The sequence below is a fragment of the Alligator mississippiensis genome, chromosome 6 (genome assembly GCF_030867095.1).
Source record: "Alligator mississippiensis isolate rAllMis1 chromosome 6, rAllMis1, whole genome shotgun sequence".
In the NCBI taxonomy this organism is placed as follows: domain Eukaryota; kingdom Metazoa; phylum Chordata; order Crocodylia; family Alligatoridae; genus Alligator; species Alligator mississippiensis.
The window spans coordinates 9,104,949-9,126,507 of record NC_081829.1 but is presented as its reverse complement, the minus strand read 5'-3'; the positions used below and the strand labels follow the sequence as shown (position 1 = coordinate 9,126,507).

The window sequence follows — 21,559 nt, the reverse complement described above, 5'->3', positions numbered from 1 at the left end:
AATCCCCAGTTGCCATGAGTTTTCGAAGATGATGGCCAGTGGTTCTGCAATCACATCAGCCAACTCCCTCAGCATCCTCAGGTGCATCCATCCAGACCCATGGACTTGTACACATCCAGTATTTCTACATAGTCCCTAACCTGTTCTTTTGCCACTGTTGCTCACCCTCTCCCGAAGCCGCCAGGTGCAGTAGTCTGGGAGCTCACCTTGCCTGTGAAGACTGAGGTGAAAAAGGCATTGAAAAAGGCCTTTTCTACATCACCTGTCACTAGGTTGCCTCCCCCATTTAGTAAAGGACCTACACTTTCCCTGATCTTCCTCTTGTTGCTGATATATTTGTAGAAACCCCTCTCTTCCCTTGCTACCTGCAACTCCAGTTGTGCTTTAGCCTTCCTGATTTCATCCCTGCATGCCCGAGCAATACTCTTATACTCCTCCCTAGTTATTTGTCCAAGTTTCCACTTCTTGTAAGGTTCCTTTTTTGTGTTTTAGTTCACTGAAGAGTTCCCTGCTAAGCCAAGCTGGTCTTCTGCCATACTTTCACATCTTCCTGTGCATCGGGATAGTTTGTTCCTGCACCCTTAGTAAGGTTTCTTTAAAGAACAGTCATCTCCTGAACTTCTTTTCCCCTCTGACAGGCTTCCCAGGGGATCCTGCCCATCAGTTCCCTAAGTGAGTTGAAGTTTGCTTTTCTGAAGCCCAGGGTCCTTACTCTGCTGTTCTCCTTCCTTCCTTTCCTCAGGATCCTGGACTCAATCATCATATGGTCAATGCTTCCTTAGTTGCTATCAACTTCTACATCCCCCACCAATTCTTCCCCGTTTGTGAGCAGCAGGTCAAGAAGAGCACAGCCCTTAATTGGCCACTCCAGCACTTGCACCAGGAACTTGTCCCCAACACTCTCCAAAAATGTCCTGAATTGCCTGCACACTGCTGTATTGCCCTCCCAGCAGTTGTCAGAGTGACTGAAGTCTCCCATGAGAACCAGGACCTGTGATCAGGAAACTTGCACTACCTGTTTGAAGAAAGCCTCATCCTCCCGGTCTGGTGGTCTATAGCAGACGCCCACCACAACATCACCCTTGGTGCTCTCTCCTCTAACCTTAACCCAGAGACTTTCAACAGGCCTGTCCCCAGTTTCATACTGGAGCTCTGAGCAATCCTACAGCTCTTCCACATAAAGCACACCTCTTCTCCCCTGTCTTGTCCTTCCTGGACAGTTTGTACCCACCCACAACAACGCTCCAGTCATGCAAGCTCCCACCAAATCTCTGTTATTCCAGTCATATCATAGTTCTAGGACTGCAAGGACTTCCCATTCTTTCTGCTCGTTTCTTTTTAGTGATAACTTTCATAGCCATGTCAAGCAATAGGCATCACGCTTTAGTTTTTGGGACTGGCCTTTAAGGGTAGAAGTGCTAAAGCCTGAGTGGGAGCAAGGTGCAAGACAGCTTTCATTTCTGCTTTGCTTTACTACAAGGAGAACATGGATCACCAGACCACAAGAGTGTAACTAATTGCTAGACAATAAGTCCAGGGTTTTTAGAGCATCTTTGGTCTGAGAACCTCAAAGCTTTTCATAAATTTGAATGCCCAACTTCAGAGAGGGCATGAGGGTCCATAGCAGTGCCCCTTGTTTAACTGAGATTGTGTGGCGAGATCTTAGGAAAGCCAAGAATAAAACCCAGGTGCCCTGATAGAGACCGCTCCCCCCAGCTCCAAGCACTTGCTACAGTTCCCACTCCTCCAGAGACTCGGTGGTTCTGCTTTTCCCAGTGTGGACTTGCTGTCTCGTTCTCTCAACAGACATGCTGCCAGCCCTGCCCATGGATCTCAAAGGGGAGCCCGGACCACCAGGGAAGCCAGGCCCACGAGGCCCTCCAGGACCACCAGGATACCCAGGAAAACCAGGCACCGGGAAACCAGGAATGCACGGCCAGCCAGGCCCTGCAGGGCCCCCTGGGTTTTCTGGTATTGGGAAACCAGGCATCCCAGGGCTCCCAGGAAAGGCGGGCATGAAAGGGATGCCTGGCTTGAAAGGTGAACCCGGCATGCGGGGAGAGCAAGGGCCACGGGGGCTGCCAGGGCCACCGGGTCTGCCTGGACCAGCAGGCATCTCAGTCAATGGTAAACCAGGCCTACAAGGGGCTCCAGGGCAACCCGGCTTTAGGGGTGAACCGGGACCGAAAGGGGAGCCGGGCCTTCGTGGGGAGCGTGGCATGAAAGGTGAAAATGGAGTTGGGAAGCCAGGGTTGCCAGGGCCCAGGGGGAACGGCGGGCCACCTGGTCCTGCTGGCCCACCAGGGTCTGTGGGCAATGGAAAACCAGGGCTTGATGGCTTGCCAGGTGCTCCTGGGGAAAAGGGTGACATGGGCCCACATGGTCCACCTGGGATCAATGGGGAACCGGGGCTAATTGGGCCACGGGGCCTGCCAGGTGTGGACGGAATAGGCATCCCAGGGGTTGCTGGCATACCAGGGCTGCAAGGCCCCTTGGGGCCAAAGGGAGAACCCGGCATCCGTGGCCTCCCTGGTTTACCAGGGGCTACAGGCTATGGGAAACCGGGGCTGCCTGGCTTAAAAGGAGACCGCGGGCAGCCGGGGGTCCCAGGTGTGATTGGTGACAAAGGGGAGCCAGGCATAGATGGGGAGCCAGGAGACCAGGGGCCACCAGGCATCATAGGACCCCCTGGGGCCCCGGGGTCCATGGGCTTGCCAGGTAAACATGGGCTCCTGGGCCCTAAAGGTGACGCCGGGCCCCCAGGTGCCCCAGGAATGCCAGGGATACGTGGAGACCAAGGGCCAAATGGTTTTGCAGGGAAACCAGGGATACCAGGAGAGAGAGGCTTGCCGGGTTCACATGGGCCACCAGGCCCAATGGGCCCAAAAGGGGAACCAGGGTTCATAGGGCTCCCTGGGGTACCTGGGTTAACAGGGGGGCCTGGCCCTAAGGGGGAGGGTGGGATTCCAGGGCAGCCGGGCCTGAGGGGCCCATCTGGTATTCCAGGTCTACAGGGCCCTGCAGGGCCAATGGGGCCTCAGGGCTTACCAGGGCTGAAAGGGGAACCAGGTCACCCAGGCCCACCGGGAGAAGGGAAAGTGGGCGGGCCGGGTATCGCAGGGCCAGTTGGCCCACCTGGAATGCCAGGGAACCCCGGATTACATGGGCCTCCTGGGCCTCCTGGGCCCCCTGGCCCCCCCGGGGCACCAGGGGTGTTTGACGAGACAGGCATTGCTGGGCTCCATTTGCCAGACGGTGGCGTGGAAGGGGCCGTGCTGGGGAACGGCAAGCCAGGGAAGCCACAGTATGGCCGAGGAGAGCTCTCTGCCCGAATAGCACCAGCATTCACGGCCATCCTGACCTCGCCATTCCCGGCATCTGGCATGCCGGTCAAATTTGACAGGACTTTGTATAACGGGCACAACGGCTACAATGCAGCTACTGGGATATTTACCTGTCCCATCTCTGGCATCTATTACTTTGCCTACCACGTGCATGTCAAAGGGACTAACGTCTGGGTGGCGCTGTACAAGAACAACGTACCTGCCACATACACCTATGATGAGTACAAAAAAGGCTACCTGGACCAAGCCTCGGGCAGCGCTGTGCTTGAACTCAAAGAGAACGACCAAGTCTGGGTGCAAATGCCTTCGGACCAAGCCAACGGGTTGTACTCCACAGAATACATCCACTCCTCCTTCTCTGGGTTCCTGCTTTGCCCCACATAACAGCTATTGGGTGCATTTCTTTTATACCCACTTTAGCCATAAACTGTCTTAATTTTTTTATTAAAAAAAAAGAAAAACAAAATAAAATAAAATTAATGCAAAAAAGAAAAATCACTGGGAAGAAAGTGCCCATCGTTGGCGCGGGACCTTGCTTCACGCTGTTTGATCAATGAGTCAAGAGGATAATCAGAAAGATGTTTTCTTGCTTTTTTTCTGTTTTTTGGGGGAGGGTAACGGCAAAGTGGAATAAACTTTACCCTAGCGACTGCACATCAAACTAGCATGGGATGGCAAGGACCTAGGCATGCAACGCGATTGTTCTGTAATCCAGAGTAGGTAAACTGAAGGAACTAGAGCCTTTTTTTTTTGGTTTATAACCTTTTCCCATTTTGAGTTAAATAAAGACAGCGATTTTAATTGTTAGTGTACACTTTAGCCAGCAAAAAGGTCCTATGCATTCAACCCAAATCTATGTAGAAGCAGTGCCACGATGGATTGAAATATCTTCCTCCTAATGCACCACTGGCCCAAGTTTCAGTCTCATTCATACTTTTTTATTTTATTTTTAAGATTGTGCTTTGAGGCAGTCTCTCTGATTTAATCAGGAGTCAGCACGGGTTGATTTTTTAGTCATCAAATGTGTAACACATTGCATGAGCACCTTTATATAATAAGTAAATAATTATTATTTAAAAAAAAAAAACCCTGTCTTTAGGAATAATACCACCATGTCAATGGTGTCTGGAAAAAGGACAAACAATTCCACAGCCATTCAGGGAATTTAGGACCCCTGTGATGATCTAATGTTCCTCCATCTTGTGTTAATTTATCATGGGCAGGTCAAAGGGCTGGTTCTATCCTGTATATTTCTTTTTAGCCCAAAGACTTGCTTGGTGTTGTGAACACATTATTATCTGACAATCCAAAGATGGCACTGCAAGCATGGCTTACAATGCTTCTAGTCTGAGTTAATGGAAAGTTTCACGATGCTTTCTTGAATGTGCCATTTATGGACAACTTGCTCTTAATGTCTCTGTTTCAGGAAACAAATGTTCATGTTGGTATTTTTTTCTCTTCTCTGAGGACCTTTAAATTAAAAAAAAGAGAGTGTTCACTCTGTCTTTCCATTCAATCATTTTACAATGGTGCTATTACCTACTTATGATGTTATTTACAAGTATAGTGCAATATGTATCTTTAAAGGTGCAGCATTCTGCATGCCAACTTCTGTGATTTAGTGGGGGGGGGAATAATTTCCTGTTTGTCCTGTTGTTACCACTTTGTCTCAATAATGCTTGAAATGTCACCAGTTTGAATATGGGATATAAGGCTTTGGAAATGGTGTGCACAGGTATTGACCACTTGGCGACTCTGCCCTTCGTTTAGGGGAACAATTGAGCCCTCTTGCTCTGTGGCTTGCCTGAAGATACACTAGAAATGAGCCCATGCATTTAGGCATTTCTAAAGTGATTCTTCCAAACCCAGGCAGACACAATGTCACCAAAGTTAAGCCACACATAATATATTAAATCCCTTTCTGCAAAGACCTGTGACTAAGAGCTGAAGCTCATTCAATCAGCAGCTCAGCAACCAAGATTCTCAAATATCCATGATGCCCATAGTAAGGAAAAACAGTAAGAACATGACTTGCTATTGTTCTCCAGATTTGTTGTAAAGATATTTAAACATAGATTTTCTATCTTTTTTTTTAACTTACCCACATTTGTGTCTCTTGCCATCCAGGGTTTCAGGTTTGTTGTTTTTTTTAAATAAACTTCCCCATCTGTGAAAATAAGAAACAAAAATAAGAAAGCTATAGAGGAAAAGAAAAAAAACAACAGAATTCTATAGTTAAATATTCCAGCTGCTACACTGCTGGAAATTGGGTCTCCCTCACTTTGGTTTCAGTTTTTATTCAGATTTACAGCTGCAGATTGTGAAGCAAAGGAGCTTTGTAAACAGACAAACACAGACCTGGTAAATCCATCAGGAGGTTCTGATTCCTAAAGGCAGGGGAAGGTCAGAGCCCTTCATGGACCAAATCGTAGTTCTTTGATTTCCTGTCAGGAAAAGGAGCCATAAAAAACAAGGAAACAACTAAACTTAAAAGAAATGGAGCTCAGATGTTTTCTTCACATCCACGCTTGGGAAGAGGATGTTGGAATGGGGCTCATCTCTCCTTTATTTAAGTATATTTTCCTGTGGAGAACAGCAGTGAACTCAAGTTTATAAGGCATCAGACCCCTTTCGTTTCAGAGCAGTGGTGTTTCGCTGCTTTCACCGAGTCATGCTGCCAGAGGCAGAGATGGTAACACACGTAACGCTACCTGCGGTTAGGGTAAGGGAGCTTCCATGTACTCAAACTTACTCTCAAGGGTGGAAGTTTATGCCTGTTACTCAACAAAGCAATTTATTTATACTGTGTTCTAACCTATGTTCAATCCTTTTTTGTTTCGTTTTGTTTTGTTTTGATTCAGTCTTCTGGTTCTGGCTGGCAAAAGTAATGACAAAAATGCACATTTATAATAACCCAACTCTGAAACATTAACTCCTTCAATACTGTAGACTACCGTGTTGCAATTTCACTTTCCCTTCATGTGCAGAGCATAAACCATAATCAACCTTCTGCAGCTATATAACCTGTTACATTTACACAGTAATTGAAAGGCAAAGATATACACGCACATAGAGTTAGGCTAGAAAAACGATGCACAGAATGAAGGGGGTGTTCCAGAAGCCAGATACTGCCAGGAAGGTATTCTTTTTCGGAAGTATTTAGTACATGATGATAATCGCCAGCAGAAGGATTTATTTTCTGTCGTGTGTGTGAGCGCATGAGATTTTGGTTTCAATCGCCAAAAAATAAAAATACGGTTGGGTTGGATGAAGTATGTCTATTTTTAACTATGAAAACTGCATTACAATGTGCATTTTTATATACAAATTCTTACTATTTTTTTTAAGTTTGCCTCTAGTATCTTCTTTTCTAACCTAGTATATAGAGGATTTTAGTTTTGTAAATACTTATTACATGCACTGTCTGTCAGTAAAATTGGTTTAAAATGCACTCTTTTCGTTTGTGAGTGGAAACTGGCCTTCTTCAGAACTAAAACTACAGTACTTGATTGTATTGACACAACATCAATAAAACTTATTGTATAAAAGATGGCCCTACCTGGATCTTTGTCCTGTTGCTTGTTTGGATTACAGCATCAGCTTGAGACCTCACCTGAGATCAGAGCCCCAGAGAGATGGTGGGAGAGGTGGGAGAAAGAAGCCTTTGAATGATGGAAGCTTTGAAGGGGAGAGGGGCAGAGGATGGATCATTCTGGATATGCCCTGCTTAAATACTCACCCCCTTAGCACCTGTCTGCCACTGCAAGAGACAGGCGACCAGGCTGGATGGACCTGTGGGCTGACCCAATATGTTCTCAAGTATTCCCATTACACTTACAGGGACTGGAGGCAGAAACAGAGCCCAGGACCAGCCCAGAAGGTCCGTATCAGAGCTGGATTGGAACCTGCCTTTCCTGTATCACATTCCAATGCCTTATTCAGAGGTTATTAAAAGCAGCACTTGTGAGTTATCTTTGTATAAACCTGCCAAATAAGAGATGATCATGACTCCATGGGTCTCCTCTAGACTGCGGGTACTCCAAGCAGTCTGCAGATCAGAAACATGCCCAGATTGTTGGCCCTGAAAGTTCCCCTAGAGTATCCCACCAGGGGGACAAAGAGCATAGCCCACTCTCAATGGTCCATCCAGTGCATGGCTTCTCTGCTGAAACTTTAAGCAAGTGGGGAAAGTCAGTGGCAACGATGGGTTTGATTTTGGCAAGGTAAGCAACTGTTCCCTAAGAACCAGAATTAAATATCTGTATCAGCATGGCCAGCTCTGAGAGTAATAACTTTCATTAGCTGGGTTTTTCATTGTAGCCATGTTGGTCTAAGGCAGGGGAGGGCAATTATATATTTTGTGCGGAGGGCCGCTTACTGAGTTTTGGCAAGCCATCAAGGGCCACATGACAGGCAGCCAGGGGCAGATAAATATTAATTTTATAAATTTTCTAGGGGCCCCATGGGCCAGACAGAATAGCCTGGTGGACCGCATCTGGCCAGTGGGCTGAATTTTGCCCGCCTCGGTCTAAGGATTAGCATTTCTTATATGACAAGCTTACTCCATAGCGCTACAAAAGGAAACACACTGCAACAATTTCTTCTGATTTCAGGGCACTATTTGTTTTGAGGAACTTAAGACAGAAGGAGTTGAAGCCTGGGTTTTCCTCTCCCCTCTCCATCTTTTTTTAATATGCCAAATTTTAAGATTGATAAAAGCAAGCCTAATGCCAGCAAGCAATCTACCACTCACAAGGGGTTTCCCAGTGGGAGAGCAACATGCATGTATAATGTGGGAGATAAGGGAGTTTTGAGTAACAATAGAGATTTCAAATTGGCATGGTCTTCCACCTAGGAAAATCGTATCCTGCCCCCCATCCCCACCAGGGAACAAATTCCAGAACGTACGACGGCAACATTACCCATTCCCCTTCTTCCCACTGAGAGAAGCCACAAGAGAATGCCATCCAGTATTCTGGTCTAAGTAGCATAACACTCACAAAATTGCAGGAAAAATTGATGACTATGAATATGACTATGATTAGAGGAAATGGTGAAGCTGACTGTACACCAAGTGCTATCAAAGGCAAAAGTGAAGAAAATGTGAGAGAAAATATTTCTTCCTCTGATCGCTTTCTCTCTGCTTTCTTAATTGGAGAGTTTCCAACATTTCCAGCTGTAAATGTTCTAAGTTGATGGGTCCCTTCAAAACCTGTGAAGCAGAGACAGATCACCTTCACGGTGTAATTTTTGGTTTATTTGGTCATCTGTAATTAGCTTGGAATGATTGTAGGAGTTAAAATCTTTTCACTGACTGCTCCCCTGTAACTTCTACAAGGCAACACCCTTCACACACACTTCCAGCTCCCAAACAGGGCATGCAGCAGCAACACACCAGATGACTAACACATCAACTCCCTCTGTTTTAACATTTCTTCTCTCCTGCTCTTACAGGACACTCAACAGACATCAGGAGGCACTACTTCAGTCAGGGCAGCCAGGATCTGGAACCAGCTTCCAAGGGAAGTGGTGCTGGCTCCTACCTTAGGGGTTTTTAAAAGGAGGCTTGATAATTACCTAGTTGGGGTCATATGAGCTTAAACTTACCAAGGGTCATGAGCCCAGTATTCATTCCTGCCCAGGGCAGGGGACCGGACTTGATGATCTGCTCAGGTCCCTTCCGACCCTACATCTATGAACCTATGAACTGTTATTCCCTGCTCATAAAACTATGCCTGGATGGCTACTCTTCTTTTACAACAGATTTTAAGTGTTAAACTTACCCCAAATAAAGCAGAAGTTCCAGCCGCCTAGAAGATGCGCCATTGGCATGGAAGGGCTTTCATTCTTCAGATTCATAGACGTTAGGGGCTGGAAGGGACCTCACGAGATCTTTGGGTCCAGGCCCCCTGCAAGAAACACTTTAAGAAACTATAATAAAATAATCGCAGGCTGTCCCAAAAGAGGAGCAGTAGAAGGGAAAATAGCTGTTAGGTTTTTCTAAGACTTCTATAATTCCAATACGTGGCAGCAAATAGAGTGTAAAGCTATAAATGGAATTATGCACCATAATTCTCTGCTGGTGACATCTAAAGTGCAATTATAGTTAAATAAAATCAGTCTGGAAAAGTACTGCCACATGACTGAACTTTGGTGGGTTTACACCCAGCTTAATTTCCCCATCCAGAACAGCTGGGGTTAAACACCAAAATCAGGATTTGCAACTCAGCCAGCAAAGAGATGTTGCCAAGACAGATTCCAGGCCCTTTACCATAGGCAATCTGGGAAATGCAACTATGACCATTCCCAAACCCCATACTGTAACTGAATCAGCCCCAATTCCTTTGTGTTTCACATGGTGAAGGCTAAATGCTCGCTATTCCAGAACACATAACAAAGCTGACTGCAATGTTACATCAAAGCAGCTTGGGCAAGGGGAAAACCTCTCTGGTCCTGCTGGGTTTCAGTGCACCTTCCCAGGTTTACGTGCAAAGCAGCTGTGGGTGTCACGCCCATGGGGTCCTTCAAATCAATTATGCTGCAGCTCAGAGGAGGAAAATACAGAGGACGTTTGATACGCAACAACGTGGGCTATCCAAGGGTCATCTTATACCAGTAAGACAACTATGTCAAATGATGCTAATGACTCTGTCATAAGCACTTATTTAGCCTGACTGTGTTTCCTTTACTAGGAATCTATAGTCATTAGTGTTTGCAATCTCTGGGAAAACATGTACTGGACACTTGTACCTGCTGACATAAAAGTCCTCAGCTCTTCACCAGGAGATGAACTGTTCCATGAAGGAGTGCAGTACAAGATGCAGAAAGAAACTAAGGCCTGTTGGGCAGGCCTGGAAAAGGGGCTGCAGAAAACTATCAAACTGAGATACAGCTGTGCTTATCTCTTCATTGCAACATTTCAGGCACCAACCACTGATGCACAAGGCGCATTACACCCCACTTCCCCAAACCTGCAATGGCCCAGTGAATGGGTTTCAAGTCCCATTACACTTCAAAGACCCTATAAACAGATTTTCCCAACTTGGTTCCAGGCTCACCTCCACTTGAATGGCCACAATTTTTTTTAACCTAGCTACAAAAGACTCCCTAGTAGAAGCACGTATAAGGAAGGACATCTCTCTGCTCAAGAAGCCTTGGTGGCTATACTGCTAACTGAAGAGGCTGAAGCCAATATATCGCTAGGCACCAGTTATGACACCAACTTATGGAACATAACTCCATTACGCCAATAATTAGCCACTGTGCTGATGTTTTCCTTAAAAGATACAAAGTGATTTTATTTATTTCCAAGAAAATCAGCTCCTGGCACTTTTTTGGTACGCACTTCAATCCTGAGTTAGAGAAAGCAAGATTCAGTAAACAGAAAGCTTGCCTTAGCTTCACAGTGTCCTTTCATGTCAGAGAAAAACAAGACAGGTTTAAAAAATATTTGCTTTTTAAAATGTCTTCATTGAAAACAACAGAATCTTAAAGTAAGTACATCGTGACACTTCAAATTTTCTGCAAATTTGCAATACAATCCGTGCTCGCAGCAGGCTCGTAATTCCAAACATTTATAAGACAAAATATTCCAATTTACAGAAGGAAAATCCAGCAACGCTTCATACACAAGACTCAAGACTTCAAAGAAACAAAGTGCAGGAGAGGTGAGGAACAAATATATTACAAGCAGATTTTTCACATGTACCATCAATCTGAAACACAGAAAAACTGTAGGCTGATATCATGCTGGGGAAGAGCCCCATGTTGGCAATGCATTCACTTCCCAGTCTCAATACAAAAATATACATATATATAGAATTACTTTGGAACATTCAGATTTATAAACGTTTCCATATGACGGCTTCCTGCAAACAGGATGTTTGTTTTTTATTTCTCTGTTTTGTTTGGTCTAACGACTTCAGACATTTTACAAACCATTTCGACATGATTCTGCCTGTTTACAAACTCAGATCATCTCCTCTTACTCCAATTCTGCTAGATGAAGTGCGTACGCTTCCAACTGAAGAACCACGCTGCTTTATTTTTGTTATGGCCTCTGAGTGCACATTTCTTAACAGAGGTACACTCCCCACTGAAACTGCCCTTCCATCTCTTTTTAAATAATTGATTCTACACTGTTAAAGCAGAGTTAAAACCTACTCCCACCAAATTCAGATCTTTACCATTCCCTTGAGGGGAGCAAGATCTGACCCCTATGTACCACTAGGTTTTAACTACATTATCTCTTCCCACAGGTGTACTAGCATCCTTGGTAGATGCACTGGATTATGTACAGAATGGGTGTTAATTATGCAGTGGTAGCAAAAAGTGTAGCTCCAGCAACATAAGCGTCAGGGCCAGAATCAAGAGTAATTCAGACAGCAAAGGAGAGAAAACAATGGCAAAAACCATGACTTACTCCTACTGGAACAAGTAATATGGAATCCTACCCATACCGGCCAATGATACTGCTTACAATGCCGGGAGATGGATGAGGCAACCTCTCTCACCCCACTCAGTTCTTCTCATTCTGTCTCTACAGCAGAGCTCACTCTAAGGAGGCTTTGCAATCCAGTGTACCGCTTCCCAAATGCTGGGACTTCAGACTTTTCTGAGTGATATTCCAGGCTTTTCCAGTAATTCATCTTTCTGTTGGGCCCCCATGCACCAACACTGCCCATTCAGCTGTTCACCCTCTGCGAGTGAAATACAAGTGTAAGAGGGCTACAGGGCAACCCAAGTGCTGCTATGAATTAGACTGAATGTTTCAAGGAAAGGCCACAGCTTTTGGAAGCCAATGGCAGAAAACCAGAAAGTTTCTGTATTCTGCACCCCTCCCCCTTAGAATCTTAACAAGGGTTTAAATAGAAAGAGACAAGGGTAGAAGGATAGGACAGAGTAAAGAGCAGAAATCTCACCAGAAACCAGGCAATGCTGGTGAGTTTTGGTGGAGAAATAAATATCACCATTTAAATTATCCCCCATGCACACTCGCCAGACAAACTGAAACAGAGAAATAAGTCCTGTCTCTAACACCCAGCTCTCATTTTCACCACGTAGCACCTGACCAAAAGGGTCATTCTGAGAGTGGAGGGCCGACTGGTGGTGGATGATGGTGTAGATCTGACCAGCGAGGTTGCTGACTGTACCTTTGGCACAAGATGTCAGTGTTGGCTCAGAGTTGTTGGCAGTACAGCTCATATAAGCTATTTGCCACCTTCTCTGTCTCTTGAAAAGCTTCACAGCTCTGCTCCCAGCTTGCAGGTACCTGCTCTTCCCCATAGTAAGCCCCTGCAATGGCTCCAGCCATAGTAGCTATAGTGTCTGTGTCTCCACCCAGCGAGATACAGTAGATAATGGCCCTCTGCAGATTGTTGTAGTGATCAGGGATATCTGGGTCAGATCCCATGGAGCGCAGGAAGGAGTAAATCGCAGTGGGGACAGACCGCAGAGCAGCAACCCCATTGCCTGTTAATAAAAGAAGTCTGTGAATTAAAGGGAAAGAAAACTGTGGAAGATCTCAGCTTCCTTCCTGCCCAACCTTTCTGCTTTCATTCCTGACCTGCTGCCCCCAGCCCCAAGGATGCGTTTCCAACAATGCCAATGTAGCCCTGATCTGCAATGTCTCTGGGTACTCCGGCATCCGCTCACTTGTGTCCAAAACGATGGGTTGTCATTAAGATAAGTGATCTTGGAACCCTAGTAACTATCCAAGCATCTCTCTAAGCCATGTCTACTCTAAGTTTATGGAAGGGAGTTGCTGTGAAGTGGTTCAGACACTTGTTCTATGAGGCTGAGCAGGCAGTCTTTGCATTACATCCAGCCCCTGCCAGTCTAGACAGGAAAGGCTGGACCCCGGAGAGAAAGCATCCACCCCAGACTCCTTGGACTACTGCCCCATGGTTTTTACTGAATACCTGTACTAAAAAAGGCGCTTACCTAATTCATACAATACATCTGACTTTGGAACTGTGCTGAGCTCCAAAAATTCCTTTATCTTCTTCAGGCGCCTTGAAAAGGGTAAATCCTCAAAGCCCAACCTGGGGATAAAAGAGTGGAATGAAACAAAAGCTCCAGTGGACTTTTCTCATCTTGTCATGAAGGCATTAAACATATGATTTAATCTGATAAAATCCAATCCAGGAAGAGTTATTCAAGCAAACAGAGATGCCCAAGAGAAGCAGAAAGAAGAATATTTAGCAGCTAGATACATGCAGCTGTAAAAGTGGATTTCCTTCGGGTATCAGTACCAGAGATATAACTGACGAGACTTCCAGCTCAGCAGAGACAACAGAGAAAAAAACCTCAAAGCAAAGTTGTTCTAACAGCAATGAAGCTAGGTGTGTAGAAGAGAGCTCACTATCAGGACAGAGAAGGACCAGATAAATCTGTTTGCAACAAAACAACTCCCCAGGGGAGGTCAGATAGGAGAGATGAATAACTGCAGAGACTGAAATGGCCCACTGAACAGACATGAGAAACTAGACCCAGAAGCAGGCAACTTACAGCACAGTCTCTTGGCCAAGTGACAGCAGCAAGGGGGAAACCGGGTGACTGTGGGCTGTCTTCCTATCACTCCTCCATACACATCTCCAGGCACTGTCACTGGCTCATTGGACTTATTTGAGAGGCAGTAACATTGGCCGTTGTGATCTGCTCAGCGTACTCCCTTGGAGCACTCGTTATTAACCTCTGACACATACTCCTGTCCCTGCTTTCTCATTTGTTGTCCCCCAGAAACTCTTGTTATGCATCTAGTTGCCTCCCTAGCTCTGGGGGGCTTATAGCTTTCTTGGTGGGCCCATGTCCACTGCAAATAGGCCTGCCAACTGACAGCTTCTATGCATCACAGGCACACAGACACACTTCTACTCCAGAAATGGATTAACTTGGCTTGAGGGAAGAAGCAGAGGAAACCTGAAGCCAGAAGGATTTCCCATTCCTTATTCCAAAGGCATCCACCCCCGAGAGACTGGGCTACGTGCTCATGACAGCTGGCTGAGAGGCATAAAGTGATTGCCACAGATTGCTCTTGAAGAGAGGCAAGGAATCAGACAGCTACTTACGCTCGTGCATCAGCCAGAGACTTATCATCCGCTTCCACATCCTCCATGTGGCCAATCAGCTGCTCCAGGAAGCTCTCCCTGCTGAGCTCTCCCTGTAGGGCGAGGTGCACTGCCAGAGCCTGCAGAATGGCTCCATTATAGCCCAGCGAATTAGAGTGGGTCAGCTCAGCACTGAGCTTCGCAAACTATGGATTTAAAAATGCCATCAGGACACATGCATGAAGGACAATTGCCAACCTTCACCACCCCGTCAGCAAGGAGCTCAGGTGCCCAAACCAACTCCAGGAACACACCTTTTTCACATCCTGAATGTCAGAATAAACGAGCGAAATGCCCGCAACCCTCATGGCACCACCATTCCCATAGGAGCCTTTCCCATTGAACTGTGCTCTTGCTGGCTCAAACACATCGCTGCACTTGGGGCTCAGGAGCTTTTTAAATACAGTGACGACCCCCATTCCATAGCCCCGGTTTGGTTCCTTCTTATATTCCTCAGCAAACCTGCCGAGGCAAAAGAACAGCAATTACATAGCATCAAGAAAAAACACGCCAGACAGGCAGTTTCAACTCACACTTGGATCTGTTCCTTAAGTTTGGGGAAAACTTTATAAAGCTCTACTATTTATACCAAAGCAACATACAGAGACCTCAGTGGGCGCATCTACACATTCATGAATGCGCCTTAGATTCTGCGCCTTTAGTTTAATACTTCCTTAATGAAGTACTAAGTGAATGCGCAGTAACTACAGTTATTGAACAGAAGCACCGGCACGCTGTTTTTTTAGTGACACTTACTGCGCATTAGCCAAATAACACTGCACAGTAGGCTATTAGCATGGTTTTTGCTGTGACATGCTAATGTGTAGTAAACATCTTGGGTAGACACGCCCAGTCAGGAGAGCAAGGCCTTATTGTGCTCGCTGCCAGAGCCTCAGACAATGGGTAAAAGGGTTGTATTTTCCTGTGGTAGGTAATACAGACATTGCATTCGCATAAATCACTGGTTTAAACTCTTGACTTTGATGATTTTAAAATACTCATTATAAATAGCTGGAAACATTTCAGAAAGTCAAACCTAGGGCAAAAATACTTTTGTTTGCATCCAATGAACATGATTTTTAAACAAACTTCTGCATTCAGTGCTTGAAACTCAAATGCTTTGCAGCCAGGATTTGAAAGCAGAACAGACTATAAACAAAACTGAAATGGATTTAATTGTTAATCACTGCCCCCACTCAGGGAAACATCAAAAAGTACATTGAGCATTAAGCGTGATAAGTAAATTGGAAGGGGAATAGTTTTGAAATTCCAAAGTGTAATCAAACTACAAATAATTCTGCATGCTTACGGCACAGGAATTTTAAAATGATAGCATCCCTCCCTATTCCAAGTCATCAGTGAATTTTAGATGCTACCACTGAAGTAAATACAACTGCAAGAGGCACTGAGGTCTCTCTGCAGAAGAAGTTTTGTTCTTTTTGCTCTTTCCACACCAATACAAAGTTTTACCAGCCTGCAGTCCTCTCTCCTGTCACAGGCTTCAAACGCACAGCTAGAGGTGGCCGATTCATTTCAGAAAGCTTCATTTGCTATCATATACGAATGACCACAAGGACTGTCTATTGTGTTCCTTACCTCCTGGCCATATCAACTTCATCAAATTCTTGCTTGGCTAGCAGGGACTGTACCACAGACCTAGACATAGCTGTATCATCTGTGTAGGAGAGAGTTTCTGAAAGAGAATGGAAAAAATATGGTATGGACACTTACATGCAAGACAACCTACTGTTCTTCCCAAACCTCAGTACCATTTCCCCACTGGTAGGAATTCTCTCCGCAGTTTGAATGAAAATGTCACCAAATGTTTTCCAGTTACTCAAAACTTTTCACTGGTCACAAATGATATTGCAGGATTGTCTGGAATTATCTCTAAATCCTCTTTAATCTGAACTGCTCCCTTACGCACTAGAAGGATACACAATCAGCAATAATGTGCCAGGCGTTACTGTCAGTAAGTGCAAAAAACAATCAGTTTGAGATCCAAATCACAGAGTGACGGTCCATTTGGAATATATTTATTTCAAAAGAACCTATTCAAAGCAGTTTCAGGACCATACTTTCCCTGCCCAGTCCTTCTGTCAAGTAAGTATCATTTTCCTTTTTTCTAAGGAAGGAATGCTTAGTCTCTTGTTGCGCTGCGGACGATCACAAACCGTAGGAAATAGTGAAACCAGCATTGCTCAAAAAGCTGACAAACCCACAGAAGTAAATAACCAGAAAAATTATTCTCCCAACTCTCATTCAGTTCTACTCAGCTTAGTTCTTGCAACAAGACTGCTTCTGAAACAGAAGAGTGATTTTTGCCTGTGCCCCTTCAGAAGATGATAACTTTATTTTTTTTCCGATCTTATTACTAGTATTTGTGTTACAAAGATCTCAACACAGATTGAGGCCCTGCTATGCTGTGTACTTACAGACCCACGCTAAGGCTCAAAGAGCAGACAAAGCAGGCAACAGGTCGGGGAAAGGTAAAATTAGCCCTCTTTTACCAATGAAACCTGACACAATTAAGGGATGCCCACGGTCACAAAAGGATTCTGCTACAGGGCCAGAAATGAACCCCTGATCTCCCACGTCAGCACCGGAGGTGGCAACCTGCACCCTTGCTTTCTGCATCTTACTGCTGCATCTACATCCACCACGGTGCTTGTCCCTTCTCAACAGGTCAGCTCTCCGGACAGACTTCTGCCTTGTGACTGGAAAGTCGCTGGCATGAGGTGCTCCATGAATAGCAGACTGGCCATTCCCATTGTGTCAGGGGAATTGACAGGGGCTCAAGTTAAGGAATTTGCTTCCCATACACAGAGGCTTGCTGCAGTACAGGCATGTCACATGGCACCGTGCAGGATAAGGAATGAGATGCTCTCACGGGACTCTCTGTCCCAAGTCCACATAAGAAGTGCCACCTGGGTCAGACCAACTCGGCCTACTCCAGCATCCTCTCTCTGACAGTGGCAGTAGATGCTTTAGGGCAGGAATGGGGAACCTCTGGGTCGCTGGCAACTCCATTTCCCAGCTGCCCCTGCCCACGTGACTTGTGCCAGTCTCCATGAAGACCTCAGCTGAGCCGGCAGCGCGCGTGGCAGGGCAGCGCAGGGGCTGCTCCGGAGCTGCCGGAAACGTGGTACGGAGGCAGCTTCTTCCGGAGCCACGAGCTGTAGCCTGCATGCTCTGGGCAGGGGCACGCATGTAGGGGACTGTGGCTCTGCCCCGGCTCCGGACAGGCTGTCACTGCTGCAAGGAGCTGGGGCAGAGCCACAAGCCCCTGCCCGGAGCGTGCAGGCTACAGACCCTGGCTCTGCCCCGTCCCCGGAACGAGCTGCCCCATCCCACGTTCCCGGCAGCTCCGCAGCAATGTCTGCTGAGTGCAAGGCCGGCACGGCTGAGGCTGAGAGACCGGCACAAGCCATGGATACATGCCACGGGGACCGGCACAAGCCATGGATACGTGCCACAGGGACCGGCACAAGCCACGGAGACGTGCCACAGGGACCGGCACAAGCCACGGAGACGTGCCACAGGGACCGGCACAAGCCATGGATACATGCCACGGGGACCGGCACAAGCCATGGATACATGCCACGGGGACCGGCACAAGCCACGGAGACATGCCGTGGAGACCGGCACAAGCCATGGATACATGCCACGGGGACCGGCACAAGCCATGGATACGTGCCACAGGGACCGGCACAAGCCACGGAGACGTGCCGTGGAGACCAGCACAAGCCATGGATACATGCCACGGGGACCGGCACAAGCCAGGGATACATGCCATGGAGACCGGCACAAGCCACAGAGACGTGCCACGGAGATGTGAGGAGCCCCGAGGGCAGAGGCAGCTGGAAAATGGAGTCCCTGGCCGACCAGATCCGTCCCGCAGGCGGGACGCTGCCCATCCCCGCTTTAGGGGGAGCGCAGCAAAGAGGACAGCTGTATCACAAGCAGTGAGTCCCGCGCAGGGTGCTGGACGCCCTGACCACCTTTCCAGGGCGCCTTCCCGCTGCTACACGTGCAACCGCGAGATAAACCCACAGCTGTCAACTCCACAGGGCAATCACAGATGTCCTCCAGAAGAGGGGTGTGTATGTGTGGGGGGGTCTTTAATTAGTTCAGAGAGCCGTGCGGGTGGGGGCGGCGGCCTGATGCGAGATGTCGCCTCCCCCTCACGGGCCTGGTGGCTGCCCCCGCCGGACCCCTCTCCCGAGCCAAAAAAAAGCACCGGGGCTTTTTGGGGAGGGGAGGGGAGGGGAGAGGAGGGGCTCCCCCGGCCCGGCCCAGCTCACCTCTGCAGGCGCTGGCCGGCTCCCCGCCGCTCGGGCCCGGCTCGAGGCCGCGCAGGAAGCGCAGCAGGTCGGACAGCTTCACCACGCTCTCGCCCTCGAAGGCGGCGCCCAGGCAGTCCCCGAGCAGCGCCCCGGCCAGGCAGCCCCGGAACCGGCCCCGGCCCGGGCAGCGCCGCCCCGCGCTCCCCGCCGCCAGCGCCGCCGCCATCTTCCCGCCCGCCCGACTGCCCGGTGCGGGGAGGCGCGGCGCGGCGCGGCGCGGCGCGGCGCGGCCTGGTGCGAGGGCGCCGCCTGGCGGCCGGAGGAGCGGCGGGCCTGGCCATGCGGGCGGGGAACAACTGGACATTGCCATGCCACCAAAACTGCACACCTCTCCCTGGCTCCTCGTGCTGACAGCAGACATTTGCGGGGATCCTCAATCGCCCCCAACCACCGCGGACGTCTGCAGGCGGTCGTGGTGGCCCTCAGCCTCCCAGGGCACGCGGCGCTCGTGCCCTGCAGCACGGAGGCGTCGACACCCACGGCTGAGCCCTGGTCCACTGAGGCGCCGCTTCGAGGCCCGACGACTGGACCCCGAGGAGGAGGAGGAGAGCGACCCGGGCGGCGAGTCCCGCTCCGCCACGTGTCCCCACGAGCGCATCCAGACCCGGGCTCCGCAGGCACCCGAGGGCCGCCGAGCGTCATGCTTGATGTCGAGGGGCCGCCAACAATCCTGTTGAGCTCATAAATTTGGGCAGAAATTTCATGAGCGTCCATGGATTATTTTTATCGTGTGGGGCCTCTTAAAACAGACGCAGCTTGGGGCCGTAACGCGGCGCTGGAAAAGCCCCACATGAGCCAGAAGGCACCAGCCACTGAAGGCGCCCTCCTCGAGGCGGGCGCTTGCGCGGCCGCGGGATGAGGGAAGATGGGCTCGGAAAGCAACAGGGCAAGGCAGGGGCGATGCCAGCCTGGCCTCCCCGGCACCTGCTGGGCGCTGCCTACGTCTCGGGGTTGTGCCGTGTTAATGATACGCCCTCATCTATGTGCACGGCGCAGGCACAAGTGCAAACACTGCCAAGCTTTTTTTTTTTTTTTAGGAAAACTGTGTGTTCAAAGCCAAATCCATGAGTCATTCAAGAATCATATATGGCCTTACTACCAGCAAACATCCTCCACCCCCACCTGGGGCTTCAGGGGTTTCCAAATCATTTGGCGGGCATCCTATGTGCAGGCCCAAGTCTGGAGGCTCGGGGTTTGGATGCCCCCAGGTTTTGCTTGCCCTCAGCCATATGGAGCAAGCGCAGGAGAAGTCTCCCAGTTCCATAAAGGAAGCATAAAGCCAAGATCTTCCCACTGGAAATGAAAATGGGAGAGTAATTATACATTACCTCTGCCCAGGTACTACCCCATGCCAGAAAAGCAGCCATCCCCTGCCCCTGGGAGAACTGCCTCAAAGGTCATGGTATTTCCCCTGGTGCTCCAAGGGGCCCAGCTCACATTGCCGACAGAAGGGACTGCGAGCGCTCAGCCGCCCTTCACCTGTGGGGGGTGGTTCTTACAGTTACTATTATCTTCCTGTCTTGCAAATAACCTGTGCAAGCAGGAGGAACAGGCACCCTGTCATCAGCACAGGGAACAAGTCTCCGAGAGCTCTGACAGGTGAAATAAGCAGCCCTGCTGAAAGAGGCCACAGGTGAGTTAGCCTAGAAGGCTCTTATTGAAGCTCTTATGGGACCAGGTTGGAGCAAAAGTCAAATTGGAATAAAGACAGTAATTACGTTCTTTCAGCCTCCACTCCATGAACCATCCGCTTCCATCTGGGACACCAAAACAAGATGCTGATCTTCCCTTTCTCTTTCTTCAGTGCTTGACCAGCAGATGGAATTACCAATATTGGTATTTAAGTAACCATTAGGTTTCAGAAGTAACATCCATTGGAAACCACTCGCATGCCCCAGAACTGTTGCTTTAGGCTGTCTAAACACCAAGGCAGACGACATCATTTGAATTTACATTGGAAAGTTTTTCTCTGCAACCACAAGGGCTGTTAGCTACCAGCATAGCTATAGCACTGCAAACCCCTCACGGAGACAGGCTGCACCTGTTGCTGCACTGTCACCCGTCACGTCTACACAACCCTGTAGATGTGCTTTTACACAAGCAGGTTGTACAATTATGGTGGGTGACATCAGTTTGCTCAGGAATCTCAGTATAGGCAGTGGTTTTATTTTTTAGCAAATGCTTCAATTCTGAAGCACAAAACAACAGCTACAGTGAGGAACGACTAACTGCTGGAGCTGCCACGAGCCTACCTGTTTTGATCCCTGGTTTACAGCTAGGAAGACATTCGTTTTCCTTAGACTCCAGCTCTGTGACCTCATGTTAAAGCCTAGGCAACAAACTAGCTTCCTTCCTACAGGGTCATATTCTCATATTTAAGCAGCATAGACACCTTTAAATTGTAGTGATGATCAGTGAGTCGGAGATAGACAGCAAGCCAAAAACTGATCCTGGTAGCAAAAGTATAACTCTAATATGCAGGCTTTTGGGGAGGTGACCCTGTCTTCCAGGCTGCAAGCATGTAACACATAGCATGCTGCAAGCCCTACTGGTACACAAATAAGAACCAAGGGCAGAATTGTGTATGCAATTACATCTTTTTTAACTAGGCTGCTACTATAAAAGCTAGAAGGGTTTCCAGAGTTCCTATGTTGCAGCTGCATCAGCTCTGCAAGACTAACAGAAGGGTGGGGACACACACACCCCTCCAATTTTATTTTAATCATTAAAGCAAGCAAATCTGAGTCAACACACCCAGGGA

General features: G+C 48.1%; 2 protein-coding genes across 5 annotated transcripts in view; one reads left to right on the top strand and one right to left on the bottom strand.

The window, feature by feature from the left end:
• The window catches only part of COL8A2 (collagen type VIII alpha 2 chain), a 142,687-nt gene extending 135,795 nt beyond the window's left edge, over nt 1-6,892 (top strand). For all 4 annotated transcript variants that reach the window (XM_019488297.2, XM_006269879.4, XM_019488293.2 and 1 more), the window contains one exon: nt 1,807-6,892. In XM_019488297.2, coding sequence (XP_019343842.1) covers nt 1,807-3,728 — 1,922 coding nt within the window. In that variant the 3' untranslated portion in view covers nt 3,729-6,892. The remainder of the gene's footprint in view (nt 1-1,806) is intronic.
• Nucleotides 6,893-10,615: 3,723 nt separating this feature from the next.
• On the bottom strand, nt 10,616-18,994 carry ADPRS (ADP-ribosylserine hydrolase). Its single transcript, XM_059729614.1, has 6 exons — nt 18,757-18,994; nt 16,049-16,145; nt 14,707-14,914; nt 14,414-14,598; nt 13,287-13,387; nt 10,616-12,815 (listed from the first exon to the last, which is right to left on the bottom strand). The coding sequence occupies exons 1-6, from the start codon at nt 18,962-18,964 to the stop codon at nt 12,523-12,525; spliced, it is 1,092 nt and encodes a 363-aa protein (XP_059585597.1). The 5' UTR covers nt 18,965-18,994; the 3' UTR covers nt 10,616-12,522.
• Between the last annotated feature and the right edge of the window lie 2,565 nt (nt 18,995-21,559).